General features: G+C 41.2%; 1 protein-coding gene across 1 annotated transcript in view; it reads right to left on the bottom strand.

The window, feature by feature from the left end:
- The window catches only part of LOC126184329 (IQ and ubiquitin-like domain-containing protein), a 201,682-nt gene that overhangs the window by 129,586 nt on the left and 49,551 nt on the right, over nt 1-22,545 (bottom strand). The window contains exons 3-5 of the mRNA XM_049926704.1: nt 19,692-19,879; nt 9,752-10,141; nt 9,506-9,670 (exon numbers count right to left, since the gene is read on the bottom strand). Of these exons, the coding sequence (XP_049782661.1) occupies nt 9,506-9,670; nt 9,752-10,141; nt 19,692-19,879 (743 nt within the window). The remainder of the gene's footprint in view (nt 1-9,505; nt 9,671-9,751; nt 10,142-19,691; nt 19,880-22,545) is intronic.

Raw genomic sequence — 22,545 nt, 5'->3', positions numbered from 1 at the left:
TAGAGTGGTGCTGGTTTCATGCACAAGTTGACACAACCACAAACAAGTGTTCCCAACCCTCCCAATACCCAATACTGCATGAGCATCAGAATCAGCTAGTGGAGGCAGAATTACAACTTAGGACCCTTCAGACCTCACCTACCATCACTGCAGAACAACTATCACCCTAGGATGCAAACCCAGCAGATGTATAGCACACAGTGAAGGACCTCCATGCCAGAGTGCAGAAATTCTCTGCCTTCCCCAACGATGACAACAAATACTGTCATCTCAACAAATCATTGACCCAGGCACTGCTCACTCTGGAATATACAGACACTACCAGCAACAGGCACACATGCCACTACTGCATACAAGCAGTGGATACCATCCAATATTGCATCAATCTGCTCGAGTCTTTGTGGACATCACCTCTCACCAACAGCAACCACCTTTGACAAACACTATGAACACAGAGGTTAGTGCCACTGAAACAAGTGACAGTGCAGTCAGTGTTCGGGCAACAAGTGACTACAGCAGACTGTCTGTCTCTCACAAAGCATGCTGCCTCTCCCCCTGAGAAATGGTAAATCATGAAAGCCACTGTACGCAAATGCCACTCATGTCAGCAAAGCCCAACATTCATAGGATATTGTGTCTCATCAGCAGGATGGTAAATTTCTAATGGCATCACATTCTGCAGGCAGCCAAAATCCAGGCACCCCTCACCAATGCCCCTTCTGGAATCCACACCAAAGACAACCAGTCTATTCTGTGGTTAAAAAAAAAAAAAAAAAAAAAAAAAAAGGTCACAGGCTTTCACGGCAATCAAACAGTCACTACAGAGGGCTGTGACCCTGGCCCACCCCTCATCAACAGCCCACCTGTCAATCATGGCTGACACTAGCAACATCACCATCATCACTGTCCTACAGCAAATAGTTAATGGCATACACCAACTCCCATGATTCTTCTCACACAAATCAAAGGGATCACAAAAGTTGTGGTCTGCATGTGACCATGAACTGCTTGCCCTCTATGAGGCAGTAAAGTATTTCAGAGAGGACAATGAGGGTTATCCTCTCACATTTTTCACCAACTACCACCCCTTAGTAAATGCTATTCACAGTTCTACTTTGGACATATCACCCCACCAATTCTGGCATGTGACCTGATAGCTGAGTTCTTAACAGACATCTAGCACACAAATGTGGTGGTGGTGGTGGTGGTGGTGCAGGGGGGGGGGGGGGGGATGTGGGGGCAGACTAAATGTCCCGTATCCACACCATCAATACCCTAATCAACTATGAGGACCCAGTGAATGCACAAAAATGCAATGAACACTTTGGTGAGCTCTTAGAGAAACCCAACACAGACCTACAACTCAAATAAATAAAGCTCACCACCTCTCACATGAAAGCCTGGTGTGACACATTGCGAGGAAGATCATACCCAATGATTCGCATCCCATTCAGGAAATCAGTTTTTGACAGACATTGTAACTGTCACACACTGAAGGTCAGCCCATTATGAAGCTAGTTACAGAATGTTTTGTTTGGCTGGTGGTTAAAGCAGACTGCATGAAATGGGTGAGGACCATATGCTCCATGTCAGTGCAGCAAGACCAGCATGCATCCCCTCGACAAGGCACCTTCACTGTGCCTGAAGGACACTTCCAACCCATACACTTGGACTCAGTTGGCCCCCTACCTGAGTCCAAAGGCTAGAAGTACATCTTATCAGCCATCAGCCACATTTTCCACTGGGTAGAAGCAATCCCCTTACATGACATAACAGCCAAATCAATGGCATGGGCCTTCTTTAACAGCTGGATTTCCCATTTACGTTGCCCATATCTATCACAACTGACCAGGGCTGACTCTTTGCTGAGCTGTGCAAACTATGCGGTGTGTAATGGTTCCGTGCAACAACTGACCACCAACAGAGCAGTTGATTAGTGGAAAGATGGCACCAGGCTTTGAAGGCCTCCTAAATGTGCTACAACATGAAATGGACAGACACTCTACCCTGGGTTCTGCTAGGCACCTGGGCAGCATACAAGGACAACCTCAAATGGTCACTTGTGGAGGTGCTGTACGATGATTGCCTTACCCTCCCGGCAGACTTCCTCTTGCCATCCCCATCACTTACAACTTCAGACCTACCTGCGTTAGTACAGAATGTCCAACGTCATATCAACAACACCCTCATACCCCAGCCACACATGCACAGGTTATGATGAACCTTCATCCTGAAGTGGTTAAGCAAGTGCTCTCTCATAATGCAATGTGATGACATGATCCACATCACACTAAAGCAACTGTACACAGGCCTGTACAAAGGACTCTGAGGGAAGCAAAAATTCTCAATACTGAAGAAGGACAAACTCAAAATGGTATCCATCCATCGGCTTAAACCAGCCAGAGGAGAACATTGATCTCTCCAACCTTCCTAGTTCCACTTTCCCCACCCCCAACCATTCCAATGTGACTCTTCAACCCAATACAACCTCAACACCAGGAGTGGAGATACTTCCATACACCACAAATGTCAATGTTGGCGATACTCACTATTCCTGCTATGGCAGATACCTCCATTCCCAAATGTTCCTACAGGACTATGAATGAGAGTAAAATGGTGCCTCCCTAGCCACTACTCAGTGCTCCAAACTGGAAGGGATGGGGAGGGGGGGGGGGGGTTCTGTAGCAACATTGCCCACCAGTATCGATGCCACCTAACACATCAACTGCAGCAACTATGGACATGGTTTATCTGTAGCCTAAGTTCATGATCTCTGATTGCAACTTCCTGCTTGTCTCTTGAACACTGGGTATCCTGATAATGTTTCTTGTACATGTTAAGTTTATGTTCATGACAATAAAGGGCAGAATACTTCACCAAGGTGTCTATAGTTCTTTCTACTTGACCCAGGCAACCCGTTATTTTCACAGTATGATTCGTGCCTGTTTCGTGGTGCACCTGTTATAATATAGCTCAGGCTCCCTTTGTCTCAAAGGAATGCATAATTAGGATGGACTTTCAATTTGCACATTACAGTTTTAGTGGAACATAGATGATTCCCTGTATCACCTTAGTCAGTTTTTTGAACTGGGGGGCAAGATGCGGCAATCCTACACTTGAAGGGAACGGGTAATTAAGATGGTACCCAAATATGCCTAAGAGCAATAGTATTGAGCTCACTTAACTGATCCACTGGAAGTAGTAGGTTTCATAATTATGCTACTCAATCTGGGTATCACCTCACAGGGCTAGCAGAGATTGTGATCAGGTGGTTATGACAAGAAGGGATATGTAGTTCAGAAAATCTGGTGCTGGAGGGAAGGATCCAGATGGCTAGGGTTATGAAGCAACTGCTGAAATTGAACATGCTGTTCTCAGCAATGTGTCCTACTACTGAGTCATAAACACTGCTCATGGCCATAGTTTAGCAGTCACCATTCGTTCAGGTGAACAACTGGCTGGTGGTCATACCCATAAAATGTTGTGCAAAAATTGCTGCAGAGCTGGTATATGACATAGTTGCTTTTACAGGTGGCCCTACCTTTGAAAGAATAGGAGAAGCGTGTGATGGTACTGGAGTAAGATGTGCTGGTTGGGTGTATGGGACAGGTCTTCCACACAGATATGACCAATGTAGCAAGAGGTTGGGAGAATGCGCAGCACAAGGGTTGGCCAGGATATTATGTAGACTGAGTGGGTGTTGGAATGTTATGAATGGTGGGAAAGATTCTTTCTACACAGTCTGCTCAAGTAGAACTTAATAATGATATGCAGGTTCCACTGTATTCAGACCCAAAACAGGGCCAGTTATCATGAACAAATAACATGATGAGTCGAAAGAATGTCCAGATATAAGATATAAGTGGTGCAAGGCAGAGTCATCATCAGTATTTCAGTTGGCTGTGGAGGGGGACACATTAGCTATTGAAGAGAACTGAGAATGGGCTTGCACCTGCTTAGCATTTAATTGGCTGGCTGATAGGCCCATATGACCTACTGGCTGGAGATTATGTGTTGCTCATTGCTTGCAGTGACACCACCAGATGTAGCTGCAATGAAGTATATCAGTAGTATGGCATCATCTATCATATACCCTGTGGGATTACAAGATCCCTCACCTCTTGAATCTGTTAAAATATACTGTGCTGTATGCCATGAGCCACTTGATCTTTGCTAATGTGGGGAAGGATGGTTTAATGGTAGCAGAGTAGTGCTAGATGAAGTCCCAGTTGGTGCCTCTGGAGCACTGATGCTCTGACGTGGTAGAGGAAGAGAAGAAGTAAGAGCTGGCTACTCAGGTTGAAGCACAGAAGCAGTGATGCCTCCACTGGTTGGAGGGTGGGGGATGACAAAATAAATAGGAACCTCCAGTACCAGGAACAAAGGAGATGGAAATACTAAGTACTCATTGTTACCGATGAGATGCTGGAGATCATGGCACAAAGCTGGCCGCTGCAGTGCTAGCCCTTCAGATAGTTGAGAAAGAAGTAACATGATGATGTTGATTCCAGTTCCTATGGAACAACCCCTGCACACTTGCCACCAGAACCAACTGACAGCTTTGTTGCCACAAAATTGATTCCTGGATTTAGTTCAGTGTACACCAAAAGATATACTCCCAGATGGGAACACCAACATGGAAAGGTGTTGCTTCTTCGACTTGAGCAGAAGGTAGTAGTAAATGGCAGAGCAGATTCAGCAACTCCACCACACTGTGGCCTTCGATGTGTGTTGCTCTGTAAGATGGTAGGAAAGTACTGAGAGCTGATCTCACATGGCTATCCTCATACTCTTTGACATTTGGGTCTTGATGGTACAGACTAAAATATTCCTCCAGGCTGCTGAATGCAAGTTAAAACAGAGGAGTTGTAATGCGTGATGTTGCCATTATGGGTGCAGAATTGTTGAAAGGCAACAGCCATAAACTGCAGCCCTGTGACTGAGGTGTGTGTGTGTGTGTGTGTGTGTGTGTGTGTGTGTGTGTGTGTGTGTGTGTGTGCATGTGTGTGTGTGTGGGTGAGTGGGTGGATGAGAGGGTGGGTGGGTGGGTGGGTGGGTGGGTGGGTGGGTGGGTGGGGAGGGGGCTCGCACCCTCAAAAATAACTCTCAAGGGCTCTGGTAGTAGTAGTAATTGTAGACTGCAGCAGACTGATGAGAGTAGGGAAAATGAGAGAAAGGATCAACAAGAATAAGTCAGCAACAGAAAGTGCATCTGGTCACCCTATACCCTAACATTGCCAAATGTTGACTCTGTGAGGAAACAGGAGAAGGCCAGGCAAGAGAAAAGAAAGATCAGTGAGAATGAGCCACATCGATCCCATGGAAAGTCTGGCAAAATATGAATGTGAGCAGTCCCATAACTGAGTGGATTCTGGCCAAAGGGAATATGACTTCAGACGTACTGACTGTTGTGCCTGAGAGGTCAAGCAACAATGCACCATGTGTATGATGTTATTGTATATTTGTGGCCAATGAGACTGATGGATGAGCTAAATCACTCATTGCTGCAGATGGTGGGCCCCGCCACATGGCAACTGTCATTTTTCTGCATCAGCAGCAGGAGGTCTTGGTGAATCTGGAGCTGGCGGCATAGTACAAAGAAGTGGAAGCCCAGTGATACTTAGGCTGGCAATTTGGCAGACCATACTGCTTGGACACAATGGAAAACATGCTGCAATGCAGGATCCTGCTGGGTCATCACTGCTACATGCCCAAAATTTATCAGGAAGACCTCCAAAGGCTGCTCAATCTGGGAGTCTATCTGAAAGCAGAAAGTTTCCTGTCTGTCATATTCCAAGTCTGGGCCCATAACAAGTCTGAAGATGGCATCTGCATTAGAATGTTTATGGAAAGGGTGATAATGTATGGAGTACTCATAACTGGATAAGTTTAAAGCCAAACAATAAATATGGTAAGCTGTTTGTTAAGGACAATTTAGCCTTGGGCCCAGACAAAGACAGGAAAAGGGCTGTGAATACTAACTAAATGAAACTTATTTCCCTAAAGGAAATTTTACAATTTATGCACCTTAAAAATGATAGCCAGTGCTTCCTTCTCTATTTGCAGATACTATTCTTGAGCTTGAGTATAGTCTTTTTAGGACCATCTGGCAACTTATGGAAAAGGATGACCCTGATGTCATGAGGAGAGGCATGCACTGCCAAAATTAATGGCAACCATATCCATTACATTGTTAAACAAGTGGCTGACATTAGGTAAGTTTTCAAAGATTGAAATGCCTAGTTTCTTTGGTCTACTGCTTTTTGTGTTTTGTTTCCCATTTGCTGTGAACTGTTATTTTCTGTTATGCTGTGTAATGAAGTTCAGTGGTAATTAGCACAAGTAGGCATACATGTTCTTTTATCAAGTATGAGTATCCCTACAATAGTGGTGTCCCTGAAGCTATACTGGTGTGGCAGTGGACAATTTTTCTTTACACATATTGTGCATTGCTCGGTACTAGCATGTCATCCATGCAGAACTTCCTCCATAACATTGATGGTGACATCAAGAACATCAAGAAGTCATTCAATATGATACAACAAGCTCCTCAGTTGATGGTATCATGGGATCCTGCATCTCAAACTGATGTTATGTTTCCAACAGTGCCAGCTGTACTGGCATTTCCCACATCCCTGTCAAACGATATTGCCTTGCACAGCTAGCTTACAGGACACAGTGAAATCATATTCACTTTTCCATCACCTGTGTCAGTGCTGCTTCCATGAACTATGAACTTTTTGTAATGGCACATTTGGGTTTCGCTGTTCATGCTGGAACACCCAGCGATATGGTTAATGGTTATGGAAAAATTTTTGTGCAGCAACAAATTGTAGATGATTTTGAACACCTCACCTTGGTAATCTGCAACCTTGACCAATGTGCTTTTTCAGTGGTCTCAGACATCATTTAACAGCCCCCTCCACAGTGAGCTTACATCACCCTCAAGATGGCACTAATCTCTCACTGCACAGAACCTATAGGTCAGTGACTAACACAACTCCAGTGCCATGAGAAGCACAATGACAGGTCACCTTCAGACTTACATGCTATGGTAGAACCTTGTATGCTGTTAAGACACCTTACTTTCACACATTTGGCAACAACGGTTACCTCTACAGGTACACTTAACCTTGATAGCACACGAGAGTCAGGTTTTAAGTGAGCTGCTGTAAGTGGCCAATACAACACACACCCTGCTTGACTCATGCACTATGGTGGCCACCACTGCAACCACCATGGCTAGTGAACCCCCCCCCCCCCCCCTTCCGAGTGTGGCTCAATCTGGCAAATGTGGTTGTCCTGGCCATGGCCACCTGATGATCACTGGACAGGAATGAAGACCTCCAATCCCTCCACACTACCACTTACCACCACTTACCAGCTCACAGCCCAGGCTTACAGCAACGTGACATTGTGACAGAGGATGGAATTACATGATCTTGCCACACTGTACAGGCCCCATGGAAAAAAAAAAAAAAAAAAAAAAAAAAAAAAAAAAAAAAAAAAAAAAAAAAAAAAAAAAAAAAAACTGGTTATTGCCAGTTCCACAAACATTTCAGCTCACAAGCTACCAAGTTCAGGACACCATGTTCATACCTAAATGCCTCTCACGGCCTGTCTTAGGTGCACTCAATTGTGACAACCACCATCTGTGCCTAAACTCACAGCAGAACAAGACACACCTATCTTAGTGTGAGTTTATATTATGTGGATCAACTGCAATAGCTGTCAGAATGCAGCTTCACAAAGGCTGTTCATCCCTGACAGCTCTAAGGGGTGGATGGTTTTGGTTGACACCAGATCAAATATCTGCACCCTACCTGTTAGTTCCTTCACTGTGGGCAACACACAGATGAGGTTCAACTGAGAGCAGTCAATGACTCAACCATTGAAACATATTGCCAAAACACACTGGTGGTTGACACTGAACATGTAGAGAAATGGAAACGGACCTTTGTGCTGCCTGGTATTGACTAACCTATACTGGGAATCAATTTCATGATGAAACACACACTGATTGTGGAATTACACAATGCATGCCTCATCCATTCTGCTGATAGCCACATTATCCATCAAATACAGGGACAGCTAATGTCTCACACCTGCCTGAGGGTAGACAACCTCAGCACGCTTACCTTAGAGGATGACTGAAGCTGATGGAAGCATTATCACCACAATCTGGAAAAACCCAACCATAGTTTGGAGGAGGAGGTTGATGCAAACATGAGCATGTTCAACAAGTTATGCATACAAAATGACAGGCTTTATCATATTGAAAAAAGAGTTTGACATGCAGATGCTTCAAATTATTTTGAAATGTCTGATGGTGCAGCAGTAGCCCCCCACCACTTCCTCTGTGGTGGCAGCACCCGAGCCATACCGGCATGGAACGGAAAGGGTTGCAGTTAGGCACAAGATCGTGCACCACATTTGGACAACACCAGGCCCACCGGTCTCATTTTGTGTTTGCAGACTTGCACCTGACCACCTACATGAAATGAAGGCTGTTTTTGATGAGATGTTAGAAGAAGGAATAACCCAACCATCCAACAGTCCGTGGTTCTCCCCACTACACCTCCTCCATAAGAAAAGCAGTGCAGTGATTATGAGGCACTGAATACCTGGACTGTTCTGGACAGATATCCCATGCTGCACATACAAGGCTTCACTCATTCACTGGCTGTAGTGACCATATTCAGCATGTTGGATAGCCATAAGGCTTACAACCACATTTCCATGGCTAAGCCAGACATACGTAAAGTGGTAGTGGCAGTCCCATTCAGGATAACTGAATTTTTGGTAATGCCATTTGGGCTCAAAAGTGTTGCCCAAACTTGGCAGAGATTTTTGGGCAGTGTACTATGAGGGTTACTTTATTGTTTTGGATACGTAGGTAGATTGTGCTATTTTAAACAAACCAGCCTTGTGTTCAGGAGGATGGAGGCTCTAATCCTTACCCAGACATCCTGCTTTACTTTTGTGGTTTCCCACATTATTTCAGGCAAATGGTGGTCATCAACAACTTGTCTAATGTTTGTCAAACTCACACACACACACATGTGAAAGTGATCCATGAATGAGTAGAGCTACTACTATTACAACTACTACTTGATCCACATAAAACTACTAGTGAAAAGGTAATGCTGAAAGGCCAATGAGCCAATTATGTTAGTGTTCTGTAGATAAATACTGGTAGGTATTTGTAATCTATTTCTTTTATAGACAGCTTAGTTTTTATGTTGATTGATGGTTGCTGCAATTATAATGAGTGTAGGTAAATTGTACTGATTTGCGAAATGAGGGTTGCTGATAGTGCCACCAGCCATGAATCCAGTAATATCATATGCGTTACTTTTTTCTAGAGTTTTTAACTCAAATAGAGCTTTTGTGAAAGACTGATGATTGAAATCCTGTTAAAACTGCTACCACATCACACTATGTTGTTTTCTATGGATTAAGATATGACTGTACTACAGGAATATCAATAATGTGTAATACGTACAGCATATTTTAAACTTTCAAGTAGTTCTGCACGCTCTTCATTACTACCATCATGTTGACTGAGAGCCAAGTACAGATCCCTCATTTCTCTTGCTCTTTGTGTCCGTATTGTGTCCATGGAAATAATTAAGCCTTTGTATCCTCTCCATGTTATAGGCTCAGAACACTACAAAAAGTAATGAAAAGTGATATATGACCATCAGTTGCTGATACAGTGTGAAAAAGTAATAAATATGTTCAAATTTACCTTATTGATAATCTCAAGTTCTCTTTTGTGGAGTGCTTCTTCTTTGATAGCAATTCTGTGATTCTCAATTGAGGAGAGTAATTGTATTTCTTTTTCAAGGAGGGAGCAGAATTCAACTCTTTTAGGTGCTTCTGTTGTTGTAGTTGCAAGTATCCGCATTACTTCTGACTTCCTCCAGCGTTCCACCATATTATAAAGCATATTAAAATCTGCTCGTGTTTTAGGAAATGTCATTCGTTGTGCATTGTGCTTTAAATGAGATTCTCTTTCTTCCTCCTGAATTTGAATCTCTTTGGTCTCCCAGTCAATACAATGTTTTAGGTTTTCCTTTATCTGAGAAGTTTTTCTTCTTGCCAGCCAACCACGTATATACCTCTGGATGGTGACCACCTGGCAGAACATTTCATATACTGTATGAATAAATTATGTAACATTTTAATAATAAATCTTTGAATGGTGACCACCTGACAGAACATTTAATATATGGTATGAATAGAATAAGTGATGTAACATTTTAGTAATCAGTTGGAATGACAATGGAGGGTCAAAAATTCAACACAAAAATAGTTTGCAACCAAATGTTGGTTTACATTTTGCAGCATGCACTGCAGCTGTAGCGGTTATAAGCTAAGTACTGACAAACTTATTTGTGCACTGTTATGCAGTTATTAAATTAAATAGTTTTCAGTGGTGTTTCATGCCGTTTTTGGCAAAATAATGATTTAATAAACTTTTGGAATTGTTCGCTTGCTGTGTTTTTAATTTCGTGCTTTAGTTTTCATCTGGCATTTCTTATTCTTTCTAGTGAAATATTTCAGTGAAATTTTCATTCAGTGTTTTAATTTTTATAGTGTTCCAGTGGCTGTTTGAATTTTTTGTTTTTATCTAATAATTTTGTGAAGTTTTGCTGGTATTACTATTAGCTGTGGTGTAGCGGTATTAATACAAGTAGTAGGCAGAGAATATTGAGACCATTATTGTAAGTTCTATAAATAGTTCTACTTGTGTAACTTAACTTTGGTAACATAGTTTTTTTCAGTAACTGTAAAATTTTACCATGAGTGAGAAGTGTGGGTTCTGTCATAGGTTTGTGAGTAATGGGTTATGGTGTGGGAATTGTTCAAAGTATTTTCATTGGGGGAATGCAGTGGGGAAGCCAGTGATCATTTTAGTGAGATACTCTCCTGGGAATGCAGAATCTGTAGCAGAAATAAGTTGATAGAGGAGCAGGAGCATAAGATCTGTGCCCTTCAGACACAGTTACAACACGCAATGGAGGAACTAGATAGGTTGAGGAGGGTGAAGGGTGGTGGGGAATGGGAACAGGCAGTTGGCAAGAAGGCAACTAGTACATGCAGCAGTCCTCATCAGTTAGGATGCGTAGGTTTGTTGCAAAGTCTAGCAGAAAGAAGAAGGTTCTGCTGCTATGTAGTTCTCATGGTAGTGGTGTGGGCCAGCAGTTGCAGGAAGTGTTGGGGAGTGAGTACCAGGTCACCAGCATTGTGAAGACTAGTGCAGGGTTGGCTCAAGTGACTGACAGCATAGGGGAGGTATGTAGGAATTTTATGAAGAAGGATCAGGTAGTGATAGTGGGTGGAGAAGGAAACAGTCTTGATAGGGATGGGGAATATGATGTAGGTGGTGACCTGGTAAAGATAGCTACTCAAACTGTTGGCACTAATGTACATTTCACGCAACTGTTTCAGCATCATCATTGGCCTCACCTTAATGCATCTGTTAGGCACGTTACGGGGGCCTGTGAAGGGTGCTGATAGCAGAGGACATGGGTCACATCTCAGTGGTGTCAGTTGGGTCTATCAGTAGATCGGGTTTCACTAGGCATGACCTGCACTTCAATAGTTATGGGAAGGGGAAGCTGGCTAAGCTTATAATAGGTGACAGTGTAGTGGGTGGTGGTGGATCACTCATGGAAAAATTCCTGTAGTAGTTGGAGTTAGAGCTGCACCTTTTTTAGATTGAAGTCAGCTGATAGGTATATCTGCTTAAAGGAAGTCCCTCTAACTAAGGGATCACCTTCTGAGGATGCAATGTTTCCAAGTAGAGAAGGAATTAGCATATTTCATCAAAATATTAAGTATTAGAGATATAGCTAGTGAACTGCTTGTAGATGTTGACTCTGAAATTATTGGTATATCAGAGCACCAGTTAAATAATTTGACAATTCAGAGGCACTTAAATAATTTGACAATTCAGAGGCTTCCTTCACCAGGATACAGATTAGCTGGCTGTTTCTCAAGGAGTTCCTTGTGGGGTGGGGGAGTGCCTATGTACATAAAAAACAGTATTTCCTTTGAGTCCATAGATGTATCACAGCACTACACTGAACAGATATTTGAATGCTGTGCAGGGGCAGTTGAATTTAGTGAAACTAAACTTCTAATTGTTGTTGTTTATAGGTCCCCTAACTCCAACTTCAGAGCATTTCTGTTCAAGCTAGAGAGGGTTCTTGATTCAGTTTGTAGGAAGTACCAGAAACTAGTTATACATGTGACTTCAATATAAATTTTGTATATGATGGTGCAAGAAAAAGGATGTTAGTAGATCTCCTAAAATCATATGATCTGATGCAGACTATGTTTTTTCCAACTAGGATGCAGGGGAACAGTAGCACATCCATAGAAAATATTTTTATTCATTCTTCATTACTAGATGGGCATTCTGTTAGTAAAGGCATGAATGGCCTTTCAGACCATAATGCACAAATTTTAACACTAAAAGGGTTTTGTACTCAAACCAATGTCATATTGAATTAGAAAATATGTAGGAAAGTTAATCCAACAGCAATAGAGAGTTTTTTAAACTTTGTCAAGGAACAAGAGTGGCAGGATGTTTATAGTACCGATAACATAGATGATAAATACAATGCTTTCCTTAACACATTTCTCATGCTCTTTGAGAGTTGCATTCCATTAGAACATTCTAAGTGGGGTACTAGCAGTAATAGGCAGCCAGGGTGGTTGACTAGTGGGATAAGAATATCTTGTACAACAAAGCGGGAATTATATCAAAATGTTTGGAGTAGTCACAACCAAGCTACAGTTGCCCATTACAAATAGTATTGTAAGGTGCTTAAAAATATTATTTGGAAGTCAAAGAGTATGTAGTATGCAAATAGAATAGCTAATTCACAGGATAAAATTAAAACCATGTGGTCAGTTGTGAAGGAAGTGTCTGGTCAGCAGCACAAGGTCGATGATATAAAGTCAGTTTGCAGTAAGAATATTTCTGTTACTGATTAATCAGATATATGTACAGTATTTAACAATCATTTTCTGAGCATTGCTGGTGAATTAAATAAAAATTTAGTTTCTACAGGAAATCATATACCTTTCTTGGCAAATGCCTTTCTGATATTGATGTCTGAAATACTCCTCTGTGATACAGACAAGAGGGAGATTGAGTCAATAATTTAATCACTGAAGACTAAGGACTCTCATGGTTGTGATGGGATGTCTAGCAGAATATTAAAGTACTGTGCTGCCCATGTTAGCCCTGTATTTAGCCATATTTGTAATTTTTCCTTTAGGAATGGTCAGTTTCCTGAGCAACTGAAGTACTCAGTAGTAAAGCCACTTTATAAAAAGGGAGAAGAGGATAATGTAGATAATTTTAGACCTGTTTCTATGTTATTGAAAAGGCTGTGTATGTAAGGACAATTGATCATTTTATATCACACGATTTGCTATCAAATATACAGTTCAGTTTTAGAAGTTGTTTAACAACTGAAAATGCTGTATTCTCTTTTTTCTGTGAGGTACTGGATGGGCTAAACAAAAGGTTCAAATACTTGGCATATTTTTTTTATTTAACTAAGGAATTTTATTGCGTTGATCACAAAATATTGCTCCAGAAGTTGGACCAGTATGGAATACAGGGAGTAGCTCACAATTGGCTCACGTCTTACTTTAGCAACAGGAAGCAAAAGGTCATTATTCACAATGTTGATAACAGCTGTGATGTGGGATCTGAGTGGGATACTGTCAAGTGGGGGGTGCCCCAGGGATCAGTGTTGGGGCCACTCTTGTTCCTTATTTATATAAGTGATATGCCCTCTAGTATTACGGGTAACTCTAAAATATTTCTGTTTGCTGATCACACTAGCTTGGTAGTAAAGGACGTCGTGTGGAACACTGGTTTGGTTTCAAATAGTGCAGTACATGACCTAAGTTCATGGGTTGTAGAAAATAAACTAACGCTAAATCACAGTAAGACTCAGTTTTTACAGTTCCTAACACAGAATTCAACAAAACTTGACGTTTTAATTTCACAGAATGGGCATATGATTAGTGAAACTGAACAGTTCAAATTTCTAGGTGTTTGGATAAATAGTAAGCTGTCATGGAAAGCCCACATTCAGGATCTTGTTCAAAGACTGTATACTACCATTTTTACTATTTGAACAGTATCTGAAGTGAGTGATTGTTCAACACAAAAATTAGTCTACTTTGCTTGTTTTCATTCGATTATGTGGTACAGTATTATATTTTGGGGTAACTCTTCCCATTCTAAAAGAATATTTTTGGCTCAGAAATGGGCGGTTCGGGCAATAAGTGGTGTAAGTTCACGAATCTCTTGTCGACCCCTGTTCACGAGTCTGGGTATTTTGACATTGACCTCTCAATAAATATATTCCTTACTGTCATTTCTTGTTAACAGTATTAGCTTATTCCCAAGTGTAAGCAGCTTTCACTTGGTTAATACTCAGCAGAAATCAAACCTGCATTTGGATTGCACTTCCTTAACTCTTGTGCAAAAAGGTGTGCAGTATACTGCTGCATCCATTTTCAATAAGCTACCACTCGAATTCAAAAATCTTAGAAGTAATACATGCGCTTTTAACTCAAAACTGAAGAGTTTTCTCATGGGTCATTCCTTCTATTCTGTCGAGTTGTTCCTTGAAAAATTAAGCTGATTCTTATTGTATTGTTGATTTTGTTTACTTAAATTTATGGACTGATTTTTTTCAGGTTCATTAACATTTATTTTTATCTGTTATTACTTTTATGTTGTAATTTCATGTACAGACATGTTCCATGAACTTGGAGATTTGCTCCTCAATTTCATCCTACAGAACTTGATGTGTAAATAAATTAATTAATTATATGAGGATAATTAGTAAATAATCTCTTTGATCCCACAGTCAGTATGATGTTTTAGGTTTTCTTCCATCTGAAAAGTTTTTCATCTTGCCAGCCTTCCATGTATAAATTTCTGAATGGTGACCACCTAACACAACATAACTGAAACTGGCTCATGTTAGTTCTTAAAGAGACATTTTCTGTAAAGAAAGATGCTTTTGGTTCCAAATCAATGAATGATTTTCTTTCAAAGGACCAGTAGCGTCAGCAGTTGCTGTTTATTCCACAATTTCAGCTACAGTACTTCTTAGTACTTAGTTTATGATTCCCATACAGATTTTATGCATGTATCAATAACATCTTTTCACAATGATTGGTAATTATATTATTTACAGTATTACTATTCATTAGTAGGCATTAAATGTATTTTGGTTTCAGCCACTAGACTTGGCAGAGATAGACACAAAAATCCCACTAGTTGTAACTCAGTTATTTATTCATATCTCAAACACACTAAAAGCAAGCATGCACATATACAGAAATTATACAAAGCAAAACTAAAGTCAAAGCTCTTCACTTCTTCATTGAATATGTTCAGTTCACTATTGATACTTGCTAGGCCAAACAAAACACCCCGTGATGAGGCATGTTGTAGCCTTGATGCCTGGCTGTGCTAGATTGTGTATAGTCAAGAAAAATGTCCATTGGAGAGACACTGGGATGAGGTGGTGGGGGTTCCCTGCAAACGAATCACATAATATAGTGAGTGAAGAGCTTGGAAGGTGGAAAAACATCATGGTCAGTGCTGAGACAGGGTCCTATCACAGATTTCAAACTTAACATCATCTGCCTGCCTGCCGTGCCTGTTTATCCAAGTCCAAAGAAGAAGTGATAGAGTTCACTGTGGAAAGGCAATACTCAACTACGTTGTCTGCCTGCCAGATGTACTGGAAGTTAGTGGTATATTGGCTAATCGGCTTCATGTGGTGAAATCTCCTCAGAGGAAAGTCCTATGATGGGTTGCGAATAGCATTGGTAAGTGGCTCATGTTCTGTATAAATCATAATCATGCACCCTTCATTGTCATCATAGAAGTATCTCATGGCTACATAAACCATGAGTAACTTGTGGTTGGATACTGATCACTTGCATTGGGAAGCTGTGAATTTCCTTGCAAGAACTAGAGTGGTTTGGCTGTATCACTGGTGTGTTGCTGAAGAACAGAGCTGATCAAAGTGTCAATCGTGACAGTTGTGATGCATGCATCTTGGACCAAGTGCACAAGTGTGAAAGTGTTTGAAAGTGCAATCTTGAGTGCGTAGAATGCTTGAAGCATTTTGTCCAACCACTGTACTTTTTGTTTCACAAAGGTGTTTTTTCAATCCAAAGCAACTGTGAGTGGGGCCTGAATGGAAGCAGTATGGGGCAAATGTCTGCAGTAGAAATTTACCATACCACAAAAATGCCAAAAATCATGGTAAGTCACATGTATGGGTAGATCACAGATTAAATTGATGTGATCAGACATCGGACAGATGCCGCCAGTGTGTCCAAGAAAGGTAGCACAACTGCAATTTGTCATGGTTAATTTCTGTGACATCATCAGGGCAGCCCAAATCTGGGCCAGGTGATGCCTGTGTTCCTTGGTGAACAGGCAGGGGGGGGGGGGGGGGAAGATGGGGGAGGGGAGAAAATCAAGATATCATTGAGTTAGGTGTAGCAATATGGTAGACTGAACAACATAGAGTCAATGAACCTTTGTCATGTCTGGGTCACATTTTTTAGGCTGTAAGGGATAAAACAGAATTAAAAGAGGCCAAATGGTGCAATGTTATCTTTGAACTTAGGTATCAGAAGGTACGCTTTCTGGCAATCCAGAACATTAAACAATCATGCCACATTAAGCAGTTGGGCCAAGTCCTGGATGTGGGGGACAGGACAGATATAGATAATGGTGCGAGTGTTTAGGAGTGTTTAGTTTCCAATAGTCCCCACACAACCAGAATGAACCATCTTTCTCAGGCACAAGGTGTGTGGTTGACAACCAGTTACTGTCTGAGGGGTGTATGATACCTGCAGTTAAAAGGTCATTAATAGCCACTTTCGTGTGCCATAGTTATGGTGGGAGGCAGCAAGCTTCGTGGCACCCAGGAGGGCCTCCTGTCATTGTTATCTGGTAGCTGGTGCTGTTAGTGGACATGCCTAATCATACATCTTGCACATGGCAAAGGAGGAACACAATTTTCATTGTGTGGAATGGAGACATGGATGATACACTGGAAAATGGAATGTCACTAACATTGGCCTGTGGATGTTGAGACCACAGCAGAGGCATGTGGGTAATGTAAGTTGGCAGAGAGCTGGTGAGGCAACAAAGTGTATGGTGAGTGCGGGACAGTTTCTTTGACATGGTGTGAATAAGCTTTTGCAATCTGACATTGCGAGCATATAGAGTGTTGATCTTGGAGTGCCCAATTGCAAACTTGACCATGAGAAAGAGAGGTGAGCAGACAGTGCAGAGTACTCAGAGAAGGTGGGCAGTAGTGGGTCACTATTTCGTGAATGGGATGCGATAGCCAGTAGCATGGTGCAGTAAGGATGTCATCTACAGATCTGAGGTTAGGCCAAAATACTCGAGGAAATCATCTGAAGTATTGACTCCACAATGTCACCTATGTGGAATGTCCAAGTAAACTCCATCCCTGTGTAAGTTGGACCTGAAGTTTGGCTGCACATTGATATGGGATCTGTTGTTGGCACATAAAGAGAGTTTTGTCAGAAGAGTGTGTGGGGACATGTGAGCGGTGGGGATGATGCGCATCCACCCCTGTTTGATGAGAAAGTGAAGATTAGTGATGAGATCCAAGACATAGTATCTTCCACTAGATATGGTGTTGGTTTCTGTTGATTGCTGCTTGTGATGGCACCATGCAGAATTTCGTGAGCTGTGGTGCAGAATTTGGGTAGGTGCAGGGCAGCCAGCAGTTTATTATTGCATCACCAAATATATTCTGAAACCGGCAGAGTGGTTAGGCAGGGTGATGAGTGAAGCAGGTGTCACTCGCATCATCTGTTGCACTCTGCTGGTGGTCAGTTGTACGTTAGAGTGGAGCATTGACAGAAGTTGTCAGTGGTTGGGTATCTATCACAGGTGCCCAGTATTGACCACCACATGGCTGTAGGTTGCTCTGATGTGTCATGCCTGCTCACACATGGCCCCTACACCCAAGTTTTTCAGAAGAGGTGGGGTAGGGGATGCACACTGTTGCCAACCTTTTTGTCTGTCTGTGTACTTGCAGTTGAGAGTAACTGTCTGTGGCAAATAATTCTGTGGGGCTGATCTGCAAGCCAAAGTCTAGGTTCCAGTGGATCTGAAGAAGGCAAGAGAAGCTGCAGTTTTAATTCATGTGCAAGTTTCACTAACCACAGAGTTCATAACGCAATGTCAGGCAAAACCACTGGACTCACTTGTGCACGTAGATGGTGCCAAAGTTGTGAGGGAAATCTTGAACCAAGATGTTGTTCATGAATAATATGATGGATTGCTTCAGTTGATGGATGTGACAGGTAATTGATGATGAAAGACTTCATCAAGGGGTATTTATGATGTGACGGACGGCACAGAAGTAATCACTGATGGGGTCTGTGGAATTGTGGAGATGGCTGACAAGGCAAATGAATTGGCATCATCATCGAAATGCTGTGTTTGTCAAGTAGATTGTCCACCAGCATGAACCATGTTTTGAGGCTTTCCTTCTGTAACTGAGGTAGCTTTGGGAACCTGTCCACTGGAATGTGCTGCATAGGTGTAGGTTGAGCCAACATATGGTGAGACGTGGGCAGTGATGCAGGATGCAATGTTGTATCCATGACAGCAGGAGTGTGGCCTGGATTGAGAGCACCATTTCGAGCAGGAGGCTGGTGTACTGTGTTGCCCAAAGTCACTGTGGAGAGGGGAATGGTGAAGCAATGACCGAAAGTGATGTACAATGCAGTAGGTATGGGCATAAAGTCAGCCAGCATGGTAGAGATGACTGTGGTCATTGAATAGCGAAGTGATAGGTGAGCAAAAAAATGAATCAGGTGGCCTATCAGAGCACTGCAACACAATCAGAGAATAACTGTCTGCTGTTTGTTGAGGGTGAATAGCTGGCAGAGACAGAGGGAGCATAGCAGTGAGGCATTGTGATGTGATATCTGGCTTCTGAAGGAGAAAACCACAGTCTGGTGCAGCTGGTGAAACTTGGAGGCCAATGTGCCCTTGTGTGTGTGTGTGTGTGTGTGTGTGTGTGTGTGTGTGTGTGTGTGTGTGTGTGTGTGTGTGTGTGTGTTCTGCTAACAAACACTAATTAACACATAAAATGGGTAATCAAAGAATAAAAAAGATTTGGGGTCACCAATGTGGGTTACAGCTACTAAACGTGGCAAACATAGACACAGAAACCCAAGTAGCCAATGCAAGTCAATTGTTTATTTGTATCTCAAACACACTACAGGCAAACGTGCAAGCATATTGAAATCATCAAAGCAAAAACTTAAGTCAAAGATCTTTACATCCTTCATCGAAGCTATTTGGTTCACTGTCGATGGTTGCCACACATTTTATATGGAATTTTTGAAAGGCTTACATTACACAGTTTTATCTCCTAATTAGCAATCCACAGCTTAATTCCATTACAAATTTTGAATGATTTATACTACATAGCTGTATATCCTTATTGGTAACCGATAAGAATAGAGCAGTGTAAATATTTTACTGCTTCATAATTTTTGGAGATACATTTTTTGGAGTTGTGGTATTGATTGTTGTTTGCTGTCTAAATAATTGTTGTTTCATTTACCTTATCTTCAAATGCTTCCATCTGCATCCTGTCTTGTGCTGATATGTACTTTCGGGGTACAATGATTCTGTCATGGATACAGGGAATGAAGTAATCCTGTTGTCTAATCTGTGTATATTTTTCTGCTATTGTCATACCAGTGTTTTTATCACAATAATATACTGTCTGTGTTTCACGCTGCATTCTTTCTAGAAAAAATACATATTAATTAAAAATATAATTACTGCCAATATAATTTTAGGACAAAACTGTATAAGATTAAAAAACTAATTCTTATTGTATTAAAGTCTTATGCTGTAGTTCTATTTTTAGATCAGAGGAACAACTGTGATACTGACAGCAGTAGAAAACTGAACAGTGTCAAACATGCAGATACTGTAAACTCTGCTGGAGCTTGCTAAGTGAAAATATCCTTCCTTTTTCACAGGAAGAAACCCCATATTCCTCTTCCATTTAATTTGACACATGCACAGACTCTACAGAGTAAAAGAAGGCAAAGAGGTAAGACTTAATTATTAACATGTACCACATGGTAGAAATACACTCCAAAAATAAACTTTTATTGAATTTAAAATAGCATATTCTGACATGTTTGATTGTCAAATGGAAAACTTATATCTTTTGGTATGACATGGACCTTATTAATCTTTCCCACATCATTCACTTGTGTGTTAACTTTGCAGATGTGCTAAAGCACTTCAAAAAATTCAATTATCAATATATTTTCCATACAGTGTGTTCCATTTCCACAGTAAGTACTTTACAGTTCCAACAAACAACAAGCATGTAACTTCCTGGCAGATTAAAACTGTGTGGCGGACCGAGACTCGAACTCGGGACCTTTGCCTTTCGCAGGTAAGTGCTCTACCAACTGAGCTACCCAAGCACGACTCACGCCCCGTCCTCACAGCTTTAATTCTGCCAATATCTCGTCCCCTACTTTCCAGCACCCACTTTGCTGTAGAGTGAAAATTTCATTCAACAAGCACGTTATATACTATCTTTTTATGTGTACAATCCAGTTTAGCTTTCAGCAGCTTCTGTCATTCTGTGACAGTCTATATAGCACTAACCCTCCTGCTTATTCACACTGTGATTTGTTTGTGGTGGTTATTAGTTAAATTAAACAAAATTCTACCACTGCCACAATTCCTTCACTAGTGACATTTCGGAGAATTAATCCTCAATCTTCAGGCATACATTTTGTTTGGCCTACTTGGTCAATAACTGTAATCTGATATCATACATTAAAAAATGGTCTACCTTCATTACATACTAGCTAAGCAGTTGTATTTTCCTCTCTTAAAATGATACACTTCTTCCTGCTAACTTTTTCCCTGGGCAAGTACCCATATCTCTCACCCACTATCTCTGACACTGACATAATTGTATCATCATCAGAAGACATACATACAGCTGCCAGTCTCTCCTTGCAAAACATTCCTTACATAATTTACGAAAGAATTTTACTATCTATCCCACTCACATGTTCATATACACACACAACAATGCAACCTGTGTAGTGGATAATGAAACACTGAGTGACATATTAAATAGTGTAAACCTTCATCATCTGTAATCCTTAACTTTCTCCACAGAACCAACTGATTAAAGACAATCCAAAAATGTTCAAGTGTAGAGAAGCACACTCATCCTTGTATACTTCAGTCACTCTTACCTAATCATCAAATGTCACCATTAACTTCATAGGTTATATCCCCTAATTCATGCTGTATCACTATGTGGCATCTTATGTTGCAAAACCTTGTACATTTCACAACATAATAAACACTACAATACATTATTCACTTCTGTGGATTTTGCATATCACCATTTTGTTCCAATGGGTTGCATATCATTCATTTACTTTAATTTATATTTAGCTCTTACTCATGATTATATAAGATTAAAAACCCATTTCACATTGGTGATCATTTTACAGGGATTCTGAATAGATTCTGTCAGATGCCACTGTATCTCTACAATGATCTTTAAGTTACTTTTCTAGCATCTGCGTTTATACACTAGTGAAAAATGAAGGTTTATCGCAAAATTGTACAGAACATCAGTTATAACTGAACAGATAAAAAGTCTACTCCCCAAATGACAGCAGAAGAAAAAACATATAAAAGATATGAAAATGCACAAGCTTTCAGAGCCAATGGCTCTTTCTGCTGCCAGAAGGGTTGAAGGGAAAGGAAGAAGGATGAAGCAAGATTTAGGAAAATTGGGAGAGTTATGGATAAGTCAACCAGAATGCTGGGTCAGGGGAAACTTACTAGACAGGTTTCAGAAGGAAGTCTGTAAGTCTCCCCTAACCTGGAATTCTGGGTGATTTTTTCCATAACTTTCCCCATTTCCTAAACCTCACCATTCCTTTTCCTTCTTCCCTCATCCTTCCTTTTCAACCAATCTGCCAGAAGAAGAAGCCCATGGCTCAAAATGCTAGCACATTTCCATATCTTGTATATATGTTTGCTCCTGCTTCTGTTTGATGAGTGGACTTGTTATTTACACAAATTATATTACACTATGTGATCAAAAGTATCCAGACACCCACAAAACCATATGTTTTTCATATTAGGTGCATTGTGCTGCCACCTACCACCATGTACTCCATATCAGCGACCTCAGTAGTCATTAGACACCGTGAGAGAGCAGAGTGGGACACTCTGTGGAATTCACAGACTTCGAACATGGTCAGGTGATTGGGTGTCACTTGTGTCACACATCTGTACGTGAGATTTCCACATTCCTAAACATCCCTAGGTCCACTATTTCCAATGTGATAGTGAACTGGAAATGTGAAGCGACATGTTCAGCACAAAAGTGTACAGGCCAACCTTGTCTGTTG

This window comes from Schistocerca cancellata, chromosome 4, assembly GCF_023864275.1.
Source record: "Schistocerca cancellata isolate TAMUIC-IGC-003103 chromosome 4, iqSchCanc2.1, whole genome shotgun sequence".
Classification (NCBI taxonomy): Eukaryota; Metazoa; Arthropoda; class Insecta; order Orthoptera; family Acrididae; genus Schistocerca; species Schistocerca cancellata.
This window is presented reverse-complemented; position numbering and strand designations above follow the sequence as displayed.